Source organism: Mus pahari, chromosome 13 (genome assembly GCF_900095145.1).
Source record: "Mus pahari chromosome 13, PAHARI_EIJ_v1.1, whole genome shotgun sequence".
Classification (NCBI taxonomy): Eukaryota; Metazoa; Chordata; class Mammalia; order Rodentia; family Muridae; genus Mus; species Mus pahari.
The window spans coordinates 27947723-27968013 of record NC_034602.1 but is presented as its reverse complement, the minus strand read 5'-3'; the positions used below and the strand labels follow the sequence as shown (position 1 = coordinate 27968013).

Below are 20291 nucleotides of genomic sequence, written 5' to 3'. Positions count from 1 at the left end.
TAGTCCTGACAGCTTCAAAATCAGGGCTGCCATTAATACTGGTAAGCAGGGGTGCTGGTCACCTGAACTCAGGTATTATCATATAGTGGATAAATGCACTGGGCACTGCCTTGGCCCAAGATCTACTGTTGATTGTCTGTGAGACTACGGCAAAGTCGCAGCTCTCTTAAAGCTACAGGGAGGTGGACAGACTTGGGGAGGCTGAACAATGCAATCTGACTACAAAGGACACCTATGGTAAGAGTCCAGCCCACTGCACAAGTAGCGGGCAGTCCTCTTGAGCCTAGTCTCCAAGCCTGTAGGGAGAATTAAAGGAAGTCACACACGCTCTGAGATACAAACCTATGGCAGGATGAACAAGGCTAGACATCACCTGTACCACTGAATCAGCCAGGGGACCTAATGTTTCCCCTCAGAATGTAAGGGATGCTGGATAGAGAACAGACTGGGCTGAGGAAACCTATTGGCTGGCAGACAGAGGCACCACCCAAGCCAGACTCACTGGAGGTGGGGAAGGGGTGTGCTCTCCGGTCTAGGCAGCACTGCAGGCCGAACGGTAGCCTCGGGCACGGGCATCTTCTGCACAGGAGGCCTGGGGGCCACAGGGGGCACAGGTGCAGACTTGGCTGCCTCCCTTGGGGAAGGTTCTTCAGCTATCTTCAGGAACTTGGGCTTATTAGCAGGCACGGGTGGGGGCTCAGATGTGGGTGGCCCTCGGGAAGACAGGTGGAATGATTTGAGTTTGTCACAGTTCCTAGAGGTGGCAATGGCCACGGTGGTAGAGCTGGAGACAGAGCTAGTCCCATGGCCAGGCGTCCAGGGTTCTGGGCCGGGATTCACACTGTCCCGGAAGCAAGGATGTTTCCGGAGGTTGGGCACGATAGGTACGTTGCTCATTGGGGGATCACTCATCCTCCGAGGGGTGGCAGGCACCCTGAGGCCAGGCTCTACTCGCCTCAGGCCCAATGCATCCTTAGCATCCTCAGGGGCAGGGCCAGTGTCTGGAAGGCCTCGCTTAGGAGGTGGGGGTGGCAGTAAGGGACTTGGACTTTTAGAGGTGAACGAGTGGGCACGGGGCAAGTCAGAGAAGGCTGGCTTCCGAGGTACAGGCACAGGGGGTGGTGGGTAGGCTGGTGGATAGGTCAGGGCATCTGCAGGACAAAAAAAAAAAAAAAAATCAAAGCAAGTTGGCATCACATAGGGGCTGAACCACCACCATCCTATACTAGCAACAGGCAGCAGGAGCCAACCAGGTATGCATTTCTCGTGGCCATGCTTTCAGTATGCATCCGTCGTGTCTCACCCTTGCCCTACCTAATGCCCAATATCTAGCCCGCCACCCAGCTTTCCCTGGGCCGGAGTCACCAGTGCTCTCAGGTCCTTCCCATCCATACCCCTGAAGACAGTCCAGGTAAGGTTTCTACAGCCTAGATGTTACATGAAGCATTTTCAAGCCCCCCACAGATAGAAGTAAGCAGAATTAGTATTCCCAGGCCTTCATTTGAGCAAGAGGAAGGGTGAATTCTGCACAACAGAGGTGAACAGGATGGGACAGAACCACTGGGCAAGGATGGAAGCCTGTGCTTATAACGAGCAAAAGGCACAGGGTGACATCCAGCCCAGATGTCACATGGAGTATCAGGACAGTAGGTCTGGGACAAGTGGGAATGACATGAAAGGAATGAGACCTGAGACCTGGGTGTCCCTCAGTCACAGGGAGGATGGGGATGTCCCTCAAGAGGTAAACGCAGCAGACAGAAGAGCAAGAAGAGCCAGAACGCCAGGAACCCGGAGGAATGAGGCCAGTGAGGGGCTGGGGAGATCTAGGGGTTAGGGGGGAGAGTGGCAGAGATTGTTCAATGAAGGCTACAGGTACCCTGAATGTGCCTACTTACAGCTCAAGGACTCCTTGGAGCTGGGTAATCAAGTTGAGGACTGAGGTAAGAAGTATGAATAGGAAATAAAAGCCAACAGTCTGCTCGCTGAAGGAGCCTCAGCAGAGTTGGCCGGAAGGCAGCCAACAAGGACATCAACACCTACAGCTAGCCAGACAGAAGGTGGAAGGATAGGTCAGCGGAGGATGGAAAATAGAAATGGGCAATTGTTCCAAGACATTATGACAGACAAGACAAAGCTGGAGTGTTCTGAGAGGAGGAAGCAGAGAAAGCACAAGGTATAAGAAGGTGAAGGACAGACATGGCCTTCCTCCCCAGCCCTGGCCCTCCCTGTCACTCGTATATACGTGTCTGCACGCTCATCTGCTCTGGAGACTGTGCCTCAGGGGGTGCAGTGAACACTGAGCCAAAGATGACAACCTGGCCTAGAGCTATGATCCACAGAGAACTGGTTGCCATGGGCAATGGGCCTACCTCAGATCAATCCACCTCCCAGTGTCCCTTCATTTTCTGTCAGCCTCCAGGACCACCCCTCTCTCCTGACCCTCCATCCATACAAGGTTCATTCAGGAGATGGCAGGAGCGAACAAGTAAAGCCAACCAGCCCTGAGCCTCTGAATCCTTGGATCACAGCAAAGGAAACCGAGTCCACCCAGAGCAAGACCCACAACCTGCTAGGTGTGGTGGTACATGTCTTTAATTCTGCACCCAGGAGGCAGAGACAGGTGGATTAGAGTTTGAAGACAGCCCATTCAGGAAAGATTCAGGACAGCCACTGCTACAGAGAGACCCAACCAAACAATGAAGACCCACCAGCCTAGGAGAGGCTCTATTCTTGGTCCCAGTCTCTAGTCTCTACTGACCAAGGAGACCCCAGCCCCAGCTACCCTCCCTACCTTCAAGCTTCATGGGCCCCGGGGAGTCAGGCTCCAAGTACGAGTCGTCCTCATCTTCATGTTCGTAATCTACATGCAGTGAATGGAAGATGAGACACAACATAGCTGGGGGCCCACTGCACTTTGTTCCACTCCTGAGAACGGGACACCCAGGAGGCAGGGGTTGAGGATGAGGAGGTAGGATCTGAAACCTGAATTCACACTGCCCGAGGTCAGAGGCAGAGAAGCTGCGTCGCTCTGCCAGAGGATAGTGCAGGACACAAAGCCAAATATGCATTTCTATCCTTCTGGGCAGCCCGAGCGGGGTCACTGTCAGCAGTCATGAGGACATACATCACAGGTGAAGCGATGGTCTTACCTTCATTGTCCGTGGGATATGAAGACAGGCTGATATCTATAGGTCGCTCAACTGCACCATAGAAGCTGTCCGTGTCTGAGCTAGAGTCGCTGGAAGCCAGAGAAAGGAGCAAGCAATGAGTACTAGACTAGGTGATGCCCTTGTGAGCATGCGGGGACACTCCCAACACCACAGCCACACACGGATATGGACATATACAGACACAAGGATAATCCCTCACGTGTGTATGGACAAAAGGACACAAAGGTCATACAGAGAGAGACATTTGGATATGTATATACATGGACAAACATAGGGACTGGAGGCTTGGGACGATCTATGGGTGCCACCTCCTTGCCCCCACTGTGGTTTTAGCCACCCTGACTGGCTCGGTGTGTCAGAACTGGGTCCACATGTCTATGTCTTGTCTAACCCAATGGCCAGGAGCTCTGGATTCAGTCCAGGACCCCGGGGCAGGTCCTTGAGTGTTCCTGGCCCTCTCTGGCTCTCAGTTTCACTGACTGCGATAGGAATGACTTATGTTCCCTAGAGAGCCACTGCTGTTTGCTGGGCCACCTCATGGGTGAGGATGCTGAGACCAGGAACACTACACTCCCCCAGAGACAAAGTAGACACCAGGGAGCCAGGAATCCAACACTGAGCTGTAAATGCTGGGCCTGCGCAGTAGGGGAATGGAATAGGCACATATGAGCCCCACACAGGAGTTACAAATAAGTACAAAAGACTAAGACAGAGTCAGAACTGGAAGACAGACAAGAACAGAGATGCTGCATACACACTTGTACATGATTACATAAGCAGCATGTGCTTCCACACACGTGAAGCTTGCCTGGCACCTCCAGAAAAACCTTTATGGAAGTGATTATAAGTCTAGTCCTCAGGGACTAGAAGGGAACCCTAATTGCCAAGAAGCCCTTGGGACCACCACCCACCCATCACATCCCTCGACGTACCTGGTGTCTAGAGGTAGTTCCTTCTTCTCATGGAAGTGGCCAATTTCCTTGCGTAGCAAGGCCATCCAGCTCTGTGGGTTAGGAACAGACATAGTTAGTATGATGTTGCCCAGAATGGAGTCTCACTCCATCTTCTTCCCATCACTGTCTAGCTCTATACAGTAGCCACCAAGGTCCAGCACAGATCGTGTGGCTCGGACATGAAACCACCCTCCTGGGGCTGCAACTGCCCCCCACCCCCAGCCCATTTCAGGCTATACCCTGCTGGCATATTCTCGTGTGCAGAGGCACCATGCTGTGGGCCTATTCCACCTGGCTGCCCATATACCTCTACCAAGTCTTTCTCTTCAGGATCCTAGCCTTCTGTCTAGAGCTCATGGGAGGTCAGAGTCTCATGATCAGTGTGGCACTTCCAGCAAGTGCTGCCTGGCTCCTGGGGCCCTGCTACCTGCCCATCACCTTGCGTTCATCCTCAGAGGATGCTGAGAAGAACCACGTTCGGTGCTTCTTGCTGATGTGAATGATCTTGAACGGGAAGACATTGTTGGATGTGGTCTCCTCAGCTGCCCGCATCACTCTGAGGGCACATTGCCAGAAGTCACCAGCTTGTCCACTCAAGAAACGGGCTTATCAACCCCCATGGCTGGGCTTTTGCTACTTAGTGGGTTCTTCTCCCATCTTTTATCCCCCGTTTCACTCACTATCACTAGGTAGGAGAGAAAGGATTGTAGAGGAAAGGGGTGGGGGATAGGTCTGAATCTAATTTCTTTCTCCTTGTTTCTTCTTGGAGCAGACTACTAACAAACTGCAACCAATCCCCCTGAACAACCAACAACCATGAACCCCACCTCTCAGGGACTTAGCATTGATATGCCCTCTGAAAATTTCCCAGAATTCCAAAGTCACACAATTACAGAAACTATCTGCAGCTGGGCAAAACCATGCCCCTGCTAGAGCACAGGGCAAATCAGTCAGCTGCTGCTATGCAGCCCCATATCCCCACACCTGGGGTTAAGACAAAAACACAGTCTTATACTAGATCTGTGCTTTTTTTTTTTTTTTTTTAAAGAAACCAAAATTCCAGAATTCTTACTACAAAGCCCACCCCTGAACTGATTCCGCCCTGGGGAGTAAGGGCGGATCTGAAGTCTTTGTCTGCTTATGGTCTTAGTAGAATACCTAGATGCTTCAGGGAGTTAGCAGAATATGAGCTCCGGAAAGTGCTGGATCTCTGAGGACTTCCCAGGAGAACAGAGTGCAGGGCTACAGTGCTACAAGGCAAAGAGCCTGGGTACCCTACAGCCCCCAAAGCCATAAGAACTCAAGACGACCAATAAACCAACACATAGGCTGTCAGGAGCCACAATGGGGCAAGTTAATAACTAGCAGGTGATCATCCTGAAGTGGCCGGCTTCGGATTATTATATAATCTGTGACAGGTGCACCCTCATTAAGCAAGGCTGTGAGGGACTCATTTTAGGAAAGATTACTGCTATTAATATGCTTTTCCTGTTATTATTAAACATATATAACAATCACTAGGCAGTAGCACATCCCTTTGGAGCAGATCTCTGCAGATCCACAAAGAGGTACTGTCTTGCAGTGATGCTATACAGATAAATAGATGACTTAAGTCTTAATGATGATCCTATAAGAATTCCTAAAATTATATCTGTGATTATTACACTCTTTTTTTTTTTTTTTTTTTTTTTAGTTTTTCGAGACAGGGTTTCTCTATGTAGCCCTGGCTGTCCTGGAACTCACTTTGTAGACCAGGCCTCTGCCTCCCGAGTGCTGGGATTAAGGCGAGCGCCACCGCGCCCGGCCTTATTAAGCTCTTTTGTTAATGGGACTGAGATTAGGTCCTTTCCTGATAATCAAAGCTGCCATGAGAACTCTGCCAGTCTCCCAGGTGTCACCAGTTAATTGCTCTTAGATGGTAACCAGACTTTCTCCTACTCAGAGCACATTCCAAGAGGTTGTAAAACAATTCACCAAAGCTCATAAAAAGGGAACTAAAGATTTATTATAGGTGCTAGGACAGAAGATAAAATATCGACTGGATTTATCTATACAAAACTTTACTAATAACTTAGTTATGGTTTTAAACCTTCAGTGAGCCTGAGTCAGGTGATGGACGTTTAGCCAGTACTCCTAATAGACATGCATGCAAACATTCACTGTTGTAAACTTCTATTTCAATTTATGATTTGATTTTTTTGTGTGAACTTGTGATGAACCTTGTAACATGTGATCATGTATTCTGAAAGATGTTTGAATACTGAGGACAAAGAGATGAGCGAAATCTATAGAGTAGAAATTTTTCACCTTTCCCCACTTAGAGTAGAAATCTTTTCCCTTTCCCCACTTAGAGAATTTTTCCCTTTCCCCGCTTAGGATCTTTTCGCTTTTCCCCTTAGATAGCTCTCATTGGAAACTTTTTACAACTTAGTAATAAATTCTATAATCACTTCTCTAAGTGTCTTCCCTTCCTATGACTTCTGAAAGTTAGAGCCCAGCAGTTCCTGCTGAGATAGAACAAAGACTGCATTGCTTAATCCGCCTCTGTTAGGCTACAGGTGTTAATGGCCTAAGCCAGTCTTTTCTCCTCAGAAAGAGCAAGACAGTTTTTAGGACTCTTTAGATGTTATCATCAGCAATGCAGTATAATTAGAGCGCTAGAAAGCCCCAAGACCCTCAGACTTTAAAGCCATCACCAGAGTCCTACTCTGTGACTCCACCACTACCCTGCCCCAGGGACGGGAGGCTCAGGCTATACCTGCCCATTAGTCTAGAAGCCCTTGAGGGGAAGGAAGTTCATGGACTATGGCTGGATCCCAGCCCATAATGTAGCAGGGAACTGAACTGGAGTCTGGGAAGACCCTAGAGCCAGAAATTCCATGAAGAGCCTGAGTTTAGGATGGCCTGGGATAGATGGAGTCTGGGCTCCCTGGAAAGGGGTGTGGTGAGTGAGGAGCAGGATCAGAGACTGAACACAGAATTTACAGGGTGGCCATTGAACGGGAACTCTGCAAAATAAGCCACTCAGGCCCTCGGTACCTGAACCCCCAAGAAGCTGCTAGTAACAGCCTCACCCCACACATATTGTCGCACCCCCTGCCCTCAGCAAAGGCCAGGGTAGTAGGATAACACCAGCAAGCAGATGAAGGCCATCTCAGAGAGCCAGGGATTGGCTCTGTGTTGTAGGCTGAGAGGGAGGGCAGTCTGCATGGGAGGCTGGTGAGCAGACAGGATGGACACTCACCTGTTGTAGCCACTCAGTGAGAAGGCACCTTGTGGGGAGGCAGATGTGCTGCTCTTGAAGTAGTAGATGCAGCGCTTGTGGATGATCACAAAGCGGAGGGGCCCTGGGGACAATTCAGTGGCAGAGGTGAGCCACGGAGCCACCAGTCAGCTCTACTCTGGGGAGGTCTCCAGAGGCCCTGGGCAATTTGGAAGCAGACCTCCGAGACTACAGAAGGTAGAGCAGGGAGCTGAGCTGGCATGCTGCCCCTTCCTTGGACTTCCTTTGGGGTCAAATATAAAGAAGTTCACTGGCACACTGGCAAGTTTTGGAGCACCGCCCCAGGGAAGGCCTGGCCACAAAATCTGACCCCAAAGGGGTAGATGAAGGCCTCAAGGGACAGTAAGAAAGGGTGGAGCCTGGACCAGAGGCCTAAGGAGGCCATGGCAGCCTTGCTTGGAGCAATTGGTCCATTGGGGAGGTAAGGACCTGACAGGGCAAGGAGAGCAGAGCTTAGGCACCCAGAGCTGGCTGATGAGAGCCAGCGAGGTGGAGCTATTCTCAGGCTCTACTGTTCCTGCCCAGAACAGCCCCTCCTAACCCTGGGGAAAGGTTAGTTAGGGGTCTTCCTTGGAGACCATACATCTGTCCATTGCCATCACACAGGGTCCAGTTAGAGCGTCTCAGGCAGGTAACACAGGGGCAGGACATCCCTGGCAGAGGGCACCCCAGGGGCAAAAGCATGGAGTGTCCGTGCTGATCAGAGCTGGGCACGGCTCTCGCGCTCTTTGCCTTCAGCAGCCTGACACTCGGCTGGCTCCTGGTCTGGCACATGGGACCATTCTGTGCCACAGGACTCACCACCTCACCCACAAGTCACATACAAGGCAAGACCAGCACTGAGGGACCAGATCTATCAGGCCCCCCTGAGGACCTCCAGCCTTGGCTGCAGACTGACGCACTCATGACTAGCTAGCTGGTCAGTGCCGTGCACCAAACGTCCCTCCTCACTTTGCCTGGCTATACTATGGTGGATCCTGTGACAAGGTCCAGTGTAAGGAACTCATCAGGTTTCCTAGGTGTGCCAGCTGCCAGAAAAGGAAAAGAAATCTCAGGAGACCCACTAGAGCCCTGGAGAAGCAGAACCGTGTCCTCCCTTTGAAACTCCCATGACCCAGTGACTCACATTTGAGCAGCTGCAGCTGGGTGCCACCCTTCTTATGCAGGTAGCCAGCCTTGGCCACACCACCAGGCATGGTCAGCAAATTCTGGGCACCAATGGCCTTCATGGGGACAGGCCAGTGCATCTCCTCAGCCGCCATGAAGCTGCAATTGAGGCAGAGGAGACAGGACTCAGCCAGGGAGGACAGCGGGGGAACTGTTGGCAGGGGGTCTTGGGAGGGCATGGCTGAGATCTAGACGGCAACGTGGAGGGTCAGGCCAGTGGAGGAGGACTCTTCTTAAGTCCCCAGGCTTCTGAGTGGGACTCCGGGGGTGACCGTGCCACACACACACACCTTGTCATCAGTGCCATGAGGACCATTTGGCAGGTTTGCTAATATCCACATTATCAGCCCAGAGTATCAAGACTCAGAGGGTCCTTCCTGTAAGGAACCCCAAGTGCCAGTCACAATTGCCCCTAACCTGGCTTTATTCTGTTGGTGCCCCCATTCACCCCATCAGGTCCCTCTTCGGACCCCTGAGGTGCTACATGAGGGGAAGGGGGGGGCTGCTCTCAACAAAGTGGGATGACTCGGGCCAGATCCAGAAGAGCAGGCTGCTGGGATTCCTATTTCTACAGTGCCACCACTCCCCCCCCCCAAACACACCCACAGAAAACCCTCCAGGTCCGGGGTGGCCTAAGTCTGAAAGCTCAGCATTCAGAAGGCTGAGGCGGGCGAAACCTACTGCATCTGAAAATGAAAGGAAAAAGGATGGAAATCAATCAAGCTCTTGTCAACGGCCAGGCTCACCTCACACCACCAAATGTGTTAGAAAATTAAGTTCCGTTGGCTACCCCAACACACACACACACACACACACACACACACACACACACANNNACACACACACACACACACACACAGAGAGAGAGAGAGAGAGAGAGAGAGAGAGAGAGAGAGAGAGAGAGAGAGATCCATTAACACTCAAGTGCACTTGGTCTATGGTCCAGGCCAGCAGGTCAGAGCCACTGGTCCTCAAACCCTCAAACCACAGGCGGAGGTTTGGAACAATGGCGCGACCACACCCCCGCGCAGGGCCAAGGGGGAACCACGGGTCTCAGCACAGCAGTGGAGTGCGAGGAGGGTGCCCACTCCCATGCCCATGGCGTGCTAGCAGATGGACAGACAGCGTGCCAGGCTCTCGGAGCCCCCTGGCCAGCCAACTCTGGCTGGCCCATGCTCGTCTTTGTTCAGAGTAGACGCCCGATAGCGCCTGGGGCTCCAGGGACTTGTGGTCTCCGGGTCGTGGTGCAGAGGCTGGGGGCCCAGATCTGAGGGGTGGGAGTCTGAACTGAGTGTGGGTGCTCAGAACCAGGGCTGGGGCCCCAGATCGCGAGCCCCAGAATCAGTACTCACGGTGTCCACGCGGCGGGCACAGCCGGCTTCCGGGGGGCGGCCAGCGCCCGCCTCCCCTGTGAACAGCGACATGGTCCCGAGCTGGGCCCACCGGCCGCAGCCTCGTCCCTGGAGCCTGTCTCTCGCCAGCCCCAGCTCCGTGGCCGCGACCCAGAGCCCGCCATAGCTTGTAGAGCCCCAGGCCGGAGCTGCCCCTGGCTCCTCCCCCCGCGGGCGGCGGTGTAAGGGCTAAGGGCCAGGTGAGGAAGCGGACCCGCCCCTCCGCACGTCAGTTTCTCCACCCACTGCACTGAGGGTGGTGGGCTACTAGAAGTGGAAACTTGGGAACGTGTGCCTATATAATCCAGAATTAAGAGCCATCTAGACAAACAAGGAAGCCACCGATGCGAACGAGGAAGTCACGCTCATATTCCCAACATCTGAGGATCCCGAAGTCCCTGCCTGTGGATCTCCACCAGTTTGCACCTTGGATATGAGCTTCTATGGCACCCTACTTCCTATGCTAGTACCTCATCATGTCACCTTGTTGATGTCCACTCCATAGGTCTCCCTCGGGACAGCATTCCTCCAAGAAGTGATCCAGCCCTTGGCAGCTCTTACCTACTTGGGCTTCTGTGAGTACCAGTCCCATAAGAGTGTTCCTGGCTGCCTAAGGGTGGTAAAGCCCCCTTGAACCCCTAGGCACCCTCCCTCCTCCATCTCCCATCATCACACAGGCTGCCCCAGGATGGACTATCTGTGGCAGAAGGCAGCACACTTGCCCTTCAGAGAGCTCGGGTATAGTCCTCAGGCTTCACTCCCATCCACTGGCCATTCTAGACTCTTCTCCCTGGTACCCAAGCCTCTGTATTAGGCAAGCTCTCCAGGCCCCTTCCTACTATATGCAGCCTTGAAGTTCCTACAGCTTTTTCACTCCAAGAGTCTGCCTGCCTGAGGTGTTGGTTTCTGGAGGAGCATCTTACCCAGAATACTAAGCTGCCTCCTTCTTCCAGCCACTCCGCACTTCAGATCCCCCCCTCCACTGCTTCTGAGCAGGCCACACCTCTCCCTCTCTCTGCCTCCCCCAATTTCCCTTCCTCACCTTCCAGCCAACACACCATCCCCATTACATCTTTATTCTAAATGCTATGAACACAATCCTGCCGGAGGGCATTAAAGAGGGTCTCACTCTGTAGTCCTGGCTTTCCTCTACCTTGGAAATCCTCCTGCCTCAGCCTTCCAAGTACTAGTATTGCTGCTGTACACTATCACACCTGGCAACACTCTAGCACTTCCTAATCCAGCCCCACCCCTACTTTCGACCTTTTATATGTGCTTTGCTCTGCCCCCACCTTCTGGGTCTCTGTGCACAGACTCTGCTAACCCAAGCCCATAAGAATTCACCTTAGTCCAGGTTGTTTCCACTGCCTGCTGTTGCAAGTAAAGTAATTTAGCGATTAAATGTTAGATTCCAAGAGCACTAACCATATACAAACTCACAGAGCAAAGCTAATGAGGCCAATATCACCCCAATACCCAAACCCAGATAAAGCTGTCACAGACACGAAAGCTACAGAGCAATACATCTCTGAGGTTTTCTGTTTGTGTATCTTTTTTATGACAGAATCTTATGTAGCTCTGGCTGGCCTTGAACTAGCTAGCTGGCTGAGGATGAACTTGAACTTCTGATTTCCCTGCCTCCATAGCCTAAGTGCGAGGATGACCACGTCTGCCTTAAGCAGTGTTGAGGACTGAAACTAGACAGGAGTCTACCAACTGAGCCGTATCCCCAGCCCCAAATCCCCTTCTGGCCATAGGCATAAACATTCTCCACAAGATGCTAGCAAACTGAATCCAACACCACATTTAAAAAAATGCAATAATAAATAAATCTAAGAGAAGGGGCGCTTCTTCCAGCTGTGGAGGCACTAACAATGGACGCCCAGAAAGATGTTCAACCACCAAAGCAGCAGCCAATGATATATATTTGTGGAGAGTGTCACACGGAAAATGAGATAAAGTCCAGGAATCCAATCAGATGCAGAGGATGTGGATACAGGATACTGTACAAGAAAAGGACTAAAAGATTGGTGGGTTTTGATGCTTGATGGAATGGGGGAGTTCAGAAGTGTCTTCATTCATACTTTTGCCTCATTGACATTTCTCTTTAATGTATAGTGTTTAACTTAATTTACTTTAGGACTACAACTGTATACCTATGATTTCATTTTAGAAATGCAATTGTATTTTAATACTTTGTATAAAGGAAATTTTGGTTCAATAAATAAATCTAAAAAGAAAGAAAGGAAGGAAAGAAGAAAGGAAGGGAGGGAGGGAGAGAGAGAAAGAGAGAGAGAGAGAAACAGAAGGGAACTCTCTGAACCTAACGAAGGGCATCTAAGAAAAGCCTACAGCTATTACAACCGGAAGTAAAATGCCGAACATTTTCAGTTTCCTGAAAGGCAGGAACAAGGTAAGGAAGTCTGATCCCACTGCTTCTTTTCAACATTGTACGGACAGTGTGGTCAAGGCAACTATATAATAAAAAGAAATTGAATGTCAGGCTGGACAGGCAGCTCAGTGGTTAGGAGCCTGACTATTCTTGCAGAGGATCCAGCACCCACTGGAATCTCACATCTGTCTGCAGCTCCAGTTCCAGGGGATTCGATGCCCTCTTCTGGTCTCTACAAGCACTACATACATTTGGTGTGCAGACACAAATAAATCAAGTGTCCAGATAAGAAAAAAGCAAAAACAAAAACAAAAACAAAAAAGCCTAAGCAATGATTAGATGGCTTTATGTAGCATAAATCCCAAGGAGGTCATAAATTATCAGGACTAATAAGTGGGTTTTGCAAGGTGGAAGGATGTGCTAGCAACAAGTCTGGGTACAAATGAGATTCAGTATTCCCTCCTCTGAGTACCCAGGACTGGTGGCTGGTCCCATGACCCCAGCCTGGGGCTAGTGACACAGCCTTCCTTCCCCCTGACACTGGCCATAGTAGGTTATCACTCCCCCAAACGTACTTACCCGCAAGCCCAGCACAGAGTGGGAATCCAGAATACCCCAAGTAAACTAGACGGTGGCTCCTGGTGGGTAGTTGGACTGAAGATTGTGGAAGGGAGCAGAAACAGAGCCCTGTTCTGATGTCTGGAGCTGCTGCAAGGGAAGATGTAGCCTACCTCCTCCTGGCTCCATGCTTGGGTGGGACTGAGTGCAAGAATTAAGCAGTCTCAGCCCCATCTTGTTTCCACTCAGCGGCCAGCAGGAGGAGGCCTAGCTACCACCCTACGGTGGGCAGGGTGAAAGCTTGTGGGCGGGCGGCCAGTGAACACCTTGGTGGAGAGGGTGTCATGAGAGCCAAGTGATGCTCTACCTCATCTCTCCTAGGAACGTTCGCACTTCAGAACCGGAATCACAACCCCTCTCCCCATAGGCCCTGCCTGACACCAGGTGACCCTGCTCAGGGACCCAATGCCCATCCTGGCTGGAAGCAGAAAGAGAATGTGCCACCTGGGGGCGGGGGTGTGTGACTACCATGTTGTGATAAGAGTTCCCGGAGAGTTTTAGCCCAGCCTGCAGACTCCAGCGCCACCTGTGTCTGGGAAAGCTGGAGAGAAACTCAAGAACTCCTGGCATGCCTGGGCACAGAATGAAGACTCTTAGCCGCTCAGTGACAAGACTAGCCACCTCAGTACCCACAGCACCACCCCGGACCCGGTGACCTGATAGCACAGTTCAACTCACCCATACCGGGGAACTGACAGTTCATGGAGCAGGGATGCCCAGCTCCCTTCTCTGTAGGAACGGCAACCTCGGTGGGCTAAGCCACTGCGGATGAGAGATTTGAGGGAGAGTATGGAGACATAAGTGCAAACCCCACTTGGCCCTCATCTTCCACTGAGTCCCTATCAGCAGAGGAGGCATGGAAGAGCCCGGTCCCCTGATAGCCTCGCAACAAATCCCCTCCCTCGGTAAGAGGCTGAGGTAGCAGGGTCAGAACTCATTTGCCAGGCTCTCAATGTGTTTTGTAGATCCTTTTGCTTGTAGCTGCAGGCCACTCCCCGGCCCCACACCAGGCCTTTGCAAGTCAGTGGTTGTGGCTAGAGCCCATGAGACCGCGTAGAAGGTGTGAGACCATTGTTTGCATGTGTGTATGTGGACATGCATTTGAGCCTGTAAGTTTATGTCTGTGCTTGCATGCACACCAGGAAGGCTGGACACCGGCCACACATTCTCCAAGTCAAGTCTCTCTGCTTCTGTGTACATCTTCCTCCCTCCCCTTCTCTCATAACTGGTCTTGATTCAGGTAACACTGTTTCCAGAGGCTGCTAGAGGATACGGACTGGGCCACTCAATAAAAACCACTCTGTGCCACAAAGGCAGCCAGGACAAGCTCTGTGGCTTGTGCCTGCCCTGGGGCTCTATGGACCTGCAGGGGTGAGAGGTCACCACCTGCAAATGTATGCAAGGGTCCATACATTCGTGGTGGCTCTGCACACCTGGTTAACATCACAGGTGTTACATTCACACAACATACATACGTGTGTGCACATTGATGCGTGTGCATGTATACATGCATATATGAGCCTATCCATGAGTTCAGGGCGTGGCCTGTGAAGCTCTGAGAGCCCCTGACACCTGCAGATATGTCCCCGCCTATGTGAAGCACACTTATTCCTGTGATCAAGCTGGGCTGTTCTTTGTGAAGCTGAAGGGTAAGGCGGGGGTGGGGGTTCCAGCCCAGGGAAAAAGAAACCAGGTACCACCACTGGGGCACTTGTGCATACATATGTTCTCATGTACACACATGTATACATGATCTCAACTTAACCCTCATATTACACATACACATGCACATATACTCATTGTGGGGGTTTGAATGAGAATGGCTCCCAATTGCTCATATATTTGAACGCTTGGTCCCCCGTTAGTAGAACTGTTTGAGAAGGATTAAGAGGTGTGGCTTTGTTCTAGGAGGTGTGTCACTGGGTGTGAGCTTTGAAGTTTCAAAACCCCCACAACATTCCCAATTAGTCCTTTCTGCCTTGTGCTTGTAGATCAGATGTAAGCTCTCGGGTATTGCTTCAATGCCACGCCTGTCTACCTGCTACCGCGCTTCCTGCGTGATGGTCACAGATTCTAACCCTCTGGACTGATTAAAGTCCAGATTAAGGACTTTCTTTCATGAGTTGCCTTGATCATGGTTTTTGTCCCCGCAACTGGAAAGTAACTGGAAAGTAACTAAGACATTTTTGTTCTCGTAGGAACTGAACCACACATCCAGACACAATAATCACACACGCACACATACTTATTCATGTGTTCATGCACATGCTTTTGAAGCTGTAGAGATGGTTCCGCAGTTAGAAGTGGATGCTGCTCTTGCAGAGGGTCCCTTTGGTTCCCAGCACTCACATCAGTAGCACACAATTGCCTGTAACTCAAGATCCAGGGGATCTGATATGGTTTTCTTCTAGACCTGTGGGCAACTTTACTCATGTGCATATGTTATCACATACATACACATACATACATATATACATACATACATACGTATACACACATAATTAAAATGACTTTTGTTTTGTTTTGTTTTTGTTTTTCGAGACAGGGTTTCTCTGTATAGCCCTGGCTGTCCTGGAACTCACTTTGTAGTCCAAGCTGGCCTCGAACTCAGAGATCTACTTGCCTCTGCCTCCCGAGTGCTTAAAATGGCATTTTTTAAAAAGCATACTCATGTGTTCACACACATACTTACACATGTGCTTGCTGACACAGTCATACCAAACATATATGGAAATCACCTAGATATTCACACTCATCTACACACAAAGACACACTTACAGTCTCCTAAGACCCTTCATGAGTGGCCCCTAGAAGCTAGCCTGGCCCCGCCCCACGGCCTGACAGCTCATCAGCCTTGACAGGGTGCGTGAACTCAGGCTTTGCTTTGCACTTTACAGGCGAGGACACTGAGGCTCAGAAGGGCTCAGGACTTGCACTGGCCACTCCCCATAGGCCAGACTCTATGCTCTTCAGGGACCAACGCACATCATCACAACACCCTGACATGCCAACCAGGGCCATCCCCGCGTCACCAATGAAGATATCCAGAGTCAAAGAAGCCGACAACTCATCCAAAGCCGCACGCCCAGTATTCATCCAGGAAGACAGAGCACTCTACCCTTCCCCACGCAGCGCACGGCCTTACCCCCGGGGCTGCCCCAGCTCACACGGCCTCACAAGCTCTTCCCTCTTAGTTTCTCTTTCTTCCTTCCTCTTCCCAGAATCGTTGTTAGAGAATCAAAACCAAAATTCTAGAAAGGTCCAAAGACCAGCCATACCAGATAACTTGGGGGGCCGGAGGACAGCCACAGGGGCTGCGGCCCTGTCAGTTTCACAAGGACAGCCCCCCACTGTCAGGTTTCTGTGGCCTTGGATTATCCACTTTATGTGAGAACCTTGAGCATAGCACTCTCATAACAAGCAACCAAGACTTCTCAAATCCTCTCAAGCGCACATGCACACACACACACACACACACACACACACACACACACACGCATGTGTAGACACAGAACCTAACCCCAAGACCACCCCAGACAGGGCTTATAGTAGGATGGGCTCATAGACCTGGCCTTTTACTCTGGCAAGCTGTCTTCCACCTCCCCACAGTTGCTGTTGGGTGACATATAATGGAGTCTTAAGAGGGTTTTAATGGCCAGTTTCCTCTTTGGGCTCCGTTTGGACCATTCAGCTATAAGGGCTAAGTTGATAGAGGCCAATCTCCTCGGACTTTATTGCTTCTCACAGGCCTGAGTCCCAATCAGTCCCTACCCCTACCCTGGTCAGGGCTATGGTCTTCCCTTTCCCCTCCCCCGCTCCAAGTCCTGCAGTGGCTAGGCCAGAGTCATATCCAGAACCCCAAATCCAGCTGTTCGACTTACCTCATGGCACTGACCCAACACATGGTACAACTTCCTGTGACCTGCTGGGGACAGGTGTCCTTAAATCCAGAAAGGCTATTCAGCCCAGGGGCTATGGGGAGGGACTGCAACCTGCATCCCCCAGACATGAGATCCTCAAGGCCCTGGCTGTTCCCAGCACTGCCTAGCCTGCAGAGCAGCACGGGAGGCTTCACGGAGTGGGGGAAGCTGGGGCCAACAGGGTTTCCTTCCAGTTTGGGACTTCCTGTTACTGGGCAGTCCCAAGGAGAAGGCGTTTCCTAACTTCCCCACAGCAAAGTCTTAAAAGCCACCTGGGGCCCAGCGCACTACTCCAGCAGCCTGCTGGGTTCTGGCCGCTGAGGTTACTCAGTTCTGGGGCCAGCTGTGTGGTGACAGAGATAGCTTCCTGTGGAACTTCCTGGCCAGAGGCTCAAGGCCAACTCAGCTGTCAGACCATGAAGCTCTTGTGCTGGCTAGTGTGTGTCAACTTGACACAGCTGGAGTTATCACAGAGAAAGGAGCCTCAGTTGGGGAAATGCCTCCACGAGATCCAGCTGCAAGGAACTTTCTCAATTAGTGATCAAGCAGTGAGGTTCCCTTGTGGGTGGTGCCATCCCTGGGCTGGTAGACTTGGGTTCTATAAGAGAGCAGGCTGAGCAAGCCAGGGGAAGCAAGTCAGTAAAGAATAGCCCTCCATGGCCTCTGCATCAGCTCCTGCTTCCTACCCTGCTTGAGTTCCAGTCCTGACTTCCTTGGTGATGAACAACAGTATGGAAGTATAAGCCGAATAAACCCTTTCCTCCCCAACTTGCTTGGTCCTGATGTTTGTGCAGGAATAGAAACCCTGACTAAGACAGCCCCTCACAGACTAGGGTGTCTGGCCCGAGGAAGACGGTGCTGATAGCTCCCATTGGGAGCTCATTCCCGCACCAGCAGGCTCTTCCCTACAAAGCACGTACTCAGAACTGTGCCTTGCACTGTGACTTTCAAGATGGGTATTTCTGTGCCCTTTGACACCAAGAAACTGAGCGACCCAGGAAGGAGCTTGAGCCCAGACATCAGTCTCTTCCTACAAGGACTCTTTGAGTCACCTCTCCACCTCAGCTCAGCTAACATCTGGCTTTCTGGAAAGCAGCCTTTCTGTCCACGCAGCCTCGGGGACAAGCACGCTGCTGTTGTTCCAGTGGCTCACTTAGAGTAAGCCCCTTCCAGGCATTTCTGCTCCCACACGCCCAGTGTCTTCACCTGCTCTAGCCCGGAAACCACTAAGTGGTGAAGCAGGAGTTCCGACCCCAGCCACTGAGTACCCTGCTCCTCCTTGTCTGAGCCCCAATTCCAGGATAGGAAGAGGTGGATGGAAAGGGGGGTCTCTGAGACTGAGGGCCAACCTCATGGCAGGACTGAGGTCAAAGACTACGGGGTTCCCAAGAGTTGTAGCCTCTCTACTTTGCCCAAGAGGTTTTATGAGAGCGCCCTTCTCCCCGGCTCCAGGGGTTCACCTTTCTGTCTGTGCCTCTGACGCCAATAGCCCTGAAGATCAACCTCATGACTGGTTGTGCAAGTACCCAACCATTCACAGGCACAGGCCTGTGTGTCAACCACTCAAAACGGGCAGCTTGCTGATGAAAGAGCTCCCGCCTTCCCTATGTCGGCAGCCTCAGCTCTGAAGCCAAGATCTCCGGGCCATCAAGGTGGCCAGTGGGCTAAAGAGCGCTGGCTCTCTCCTAAAGAGTAGACAGCTTCATCTCTGCTGTCTGGGCCTCCTTAGGGTAGGCACGGATACCCAGCCTCCCTAAGCCACTAGGCTCTGCCCGCTGAGGCAAGTCCCCACCTGCTGCAGAAAGCTGGGGGCAAGGTGTGAATAGGATGTGGGGGTACAGATGTCCTTCTCACTGTCCTCCTTTCCATTTAGCAGGGCTGAGCTAAGGGGGCAGCTGAGGAGCCCCGAAGCATGCAGCACTGAGTACAAACCAATGGAGTGCTTTCCAGAGGACACCGGGCACCCAGGAGCTGTGGGCTCCGGAGGACGTGTGAAGTTCAGGGAGATTTCCTGGAGAAGAACCCTAGTTCTGATTTCTAGAACAGAAATAGGCTGAAGGAGTCACACTAGGGAGGGCTCAGGGTGAACAGCATGGGGGAGCTCAGAGAACTCCTCAAGCAATGAGAAGCCAGGGTCTCTAGGGACAGAGATGATTGAATCCCAGCAGGAGATGAGCCAGCCAGCTCTCTAAAGATAGGTTACCCTTTACCAGACAAATGAAAGGCTAGATCCAACCTACAGCAGAGGCATGCACCAAACCTATACCCAATTCTTGTTCTCACACTCCTAGTGAGCCACATCCACCCTGACTACCCTAACCAGGTCTCCAACCCCAGGCTCTGACCTGTAAGTCTATAGGGGAGTCAGAGCCCCAACAAAGGGTTCTCTGCAAGAGGCAGACCAGTGTTAAATCCCAGCCTTTAAGAGTTCTGAAGTATGTGACCTCCACAGGCCTCAATTTCTCCAAGTGCCTACTCGGCTAGTCAGGTAATAACACTACCAGTCATGTACTTGAAAACAGAGGACATTCAAGACCCCTCCATGAGGGTCACTCCACCACCTTCACCTTGTGCTACAATGTGAGGTAACACCAGAATCCAAGCAGGAAGGTGTATACTGAGCCTATCCTTACCAGCACTGGGCTGCCTTGACTTCTACCCTGCACTGGTGCCTTAAGTTCCCAAACTTGGGAACCCTCACCTCCATCAGACCAGACTCAAGGCACTTACCAGAGAAGGTGAGAGATAGCCGGCAAAGCTAAGCAGAGGTCCAAGATTAATCAGAATTAAAATAACAAAGAACTTTCTTTCATTCACATCCTGGAATGCCTCAGCCTGTACAGGAGTGAGATGAGCACCTGACATTATCCAAAGGGCTCAAGTGCTGGCCATGCCCCAGCACCTCAAGCCTGAGAAGAGAGTGGCCCTGCTGCCATCAGTGCCCTACAGAGATTTGGAGGGTGGCACAGATATGACCCACAGCCAGGGATCAGTGGTATTGGATTGAAACCCACTTCTAGCACTCTGGTGTCTGCTGACCACCTGTCTGCACAGCTCAGGCACTGAGTGTGCCAAGGGCAAGGAGAAGAATATTCCAGGCTTGGGATGGCTGCTAAGCCCTGGTAAGGGTGGGAGAACCACCCAAGGGTAACCTCGACCTCTCAAAATAAGATGTTTTATATCAGCCACTCCTACGGGACTTACGTCCATTTCCCTGCCAGTCTAAGGCCCACCCATCTGACCCTCCCTGATCTGGAGCCCTCTCCCCTTTCTGAGCTCCATTCTGCCACTGCACAATGAGGAAGTGCTTCAAGGATTCCCAGGAAGTCTGTCCTGGGCGGCGGAGTGGGTGGTCTAGAGAGCATGGTGCTCCTCTGTGTCATATGGTACCCTGGTC

General features: G+C 51.6%; 1 protein-coding gene and 1 pseudogene across 4 annotated transcripts in view; one reads left to right on the top strand and one right to left on the bottom strand.

Annotated features, from left to right (window-relative positions):
* Sh3bp2 (SH3 domain binding protein 2) overlaps window positions 1–20291 on the bottom strand; it is a 38898-nt gene that overhangs the window by 3769 nt on the left and 14838 nt on the right. Inside the window, exons 1-8 of one of the 3 annotated variants that reach the window (XM_021210403.2) lie at window positions 16856–17014; window positions 8533–8672; window positions 7368–7470; window positions 4562–4679; window positions 4103–4173; window positions 3150–3238; window positions 2792–2860; window positions 503–1151 (exon numbers count right to left, since the gene is read on the bottom strand). In XM_021210403.2, coding sequence (XP_021066062.1) covers window positions 503–1151; window positions 2792–2860; window positions 3150–3238; window positions 4103–4173; window positions 4562–4679; window positions 7368–7470; window positions 8533–8672; window positions 16856–16983 — 1367 coding nt within the window. In that variant the 5' untranslated portion in view covers window positions 16984–17014. Of the gene's footprint in view, window positions 1–502; window positions 1152–2791; window positions 2861–3149; window positions 3239–4102; window positions 4174–4561; window positions 4680–7367; window positions 7471–8532; window positions 8673–9925; window positions 10137–16855; window positions 17015–20291 lie in introns of those variants that run through there. The other 2 variants (XM_021210402.1, XM_021210404.1) reach the window with 2 other exon arrangements.
* LOC110330385 lies at window positions 11807–12012 on the top strand (annotated as a pseudogene). The gene has a single exon (XR_002380958.1). The product of XR_002380958.1 is annotated as a DNA-directed RNA polymerases I, II, and III subunit RPABC4 pseudogene (transcript).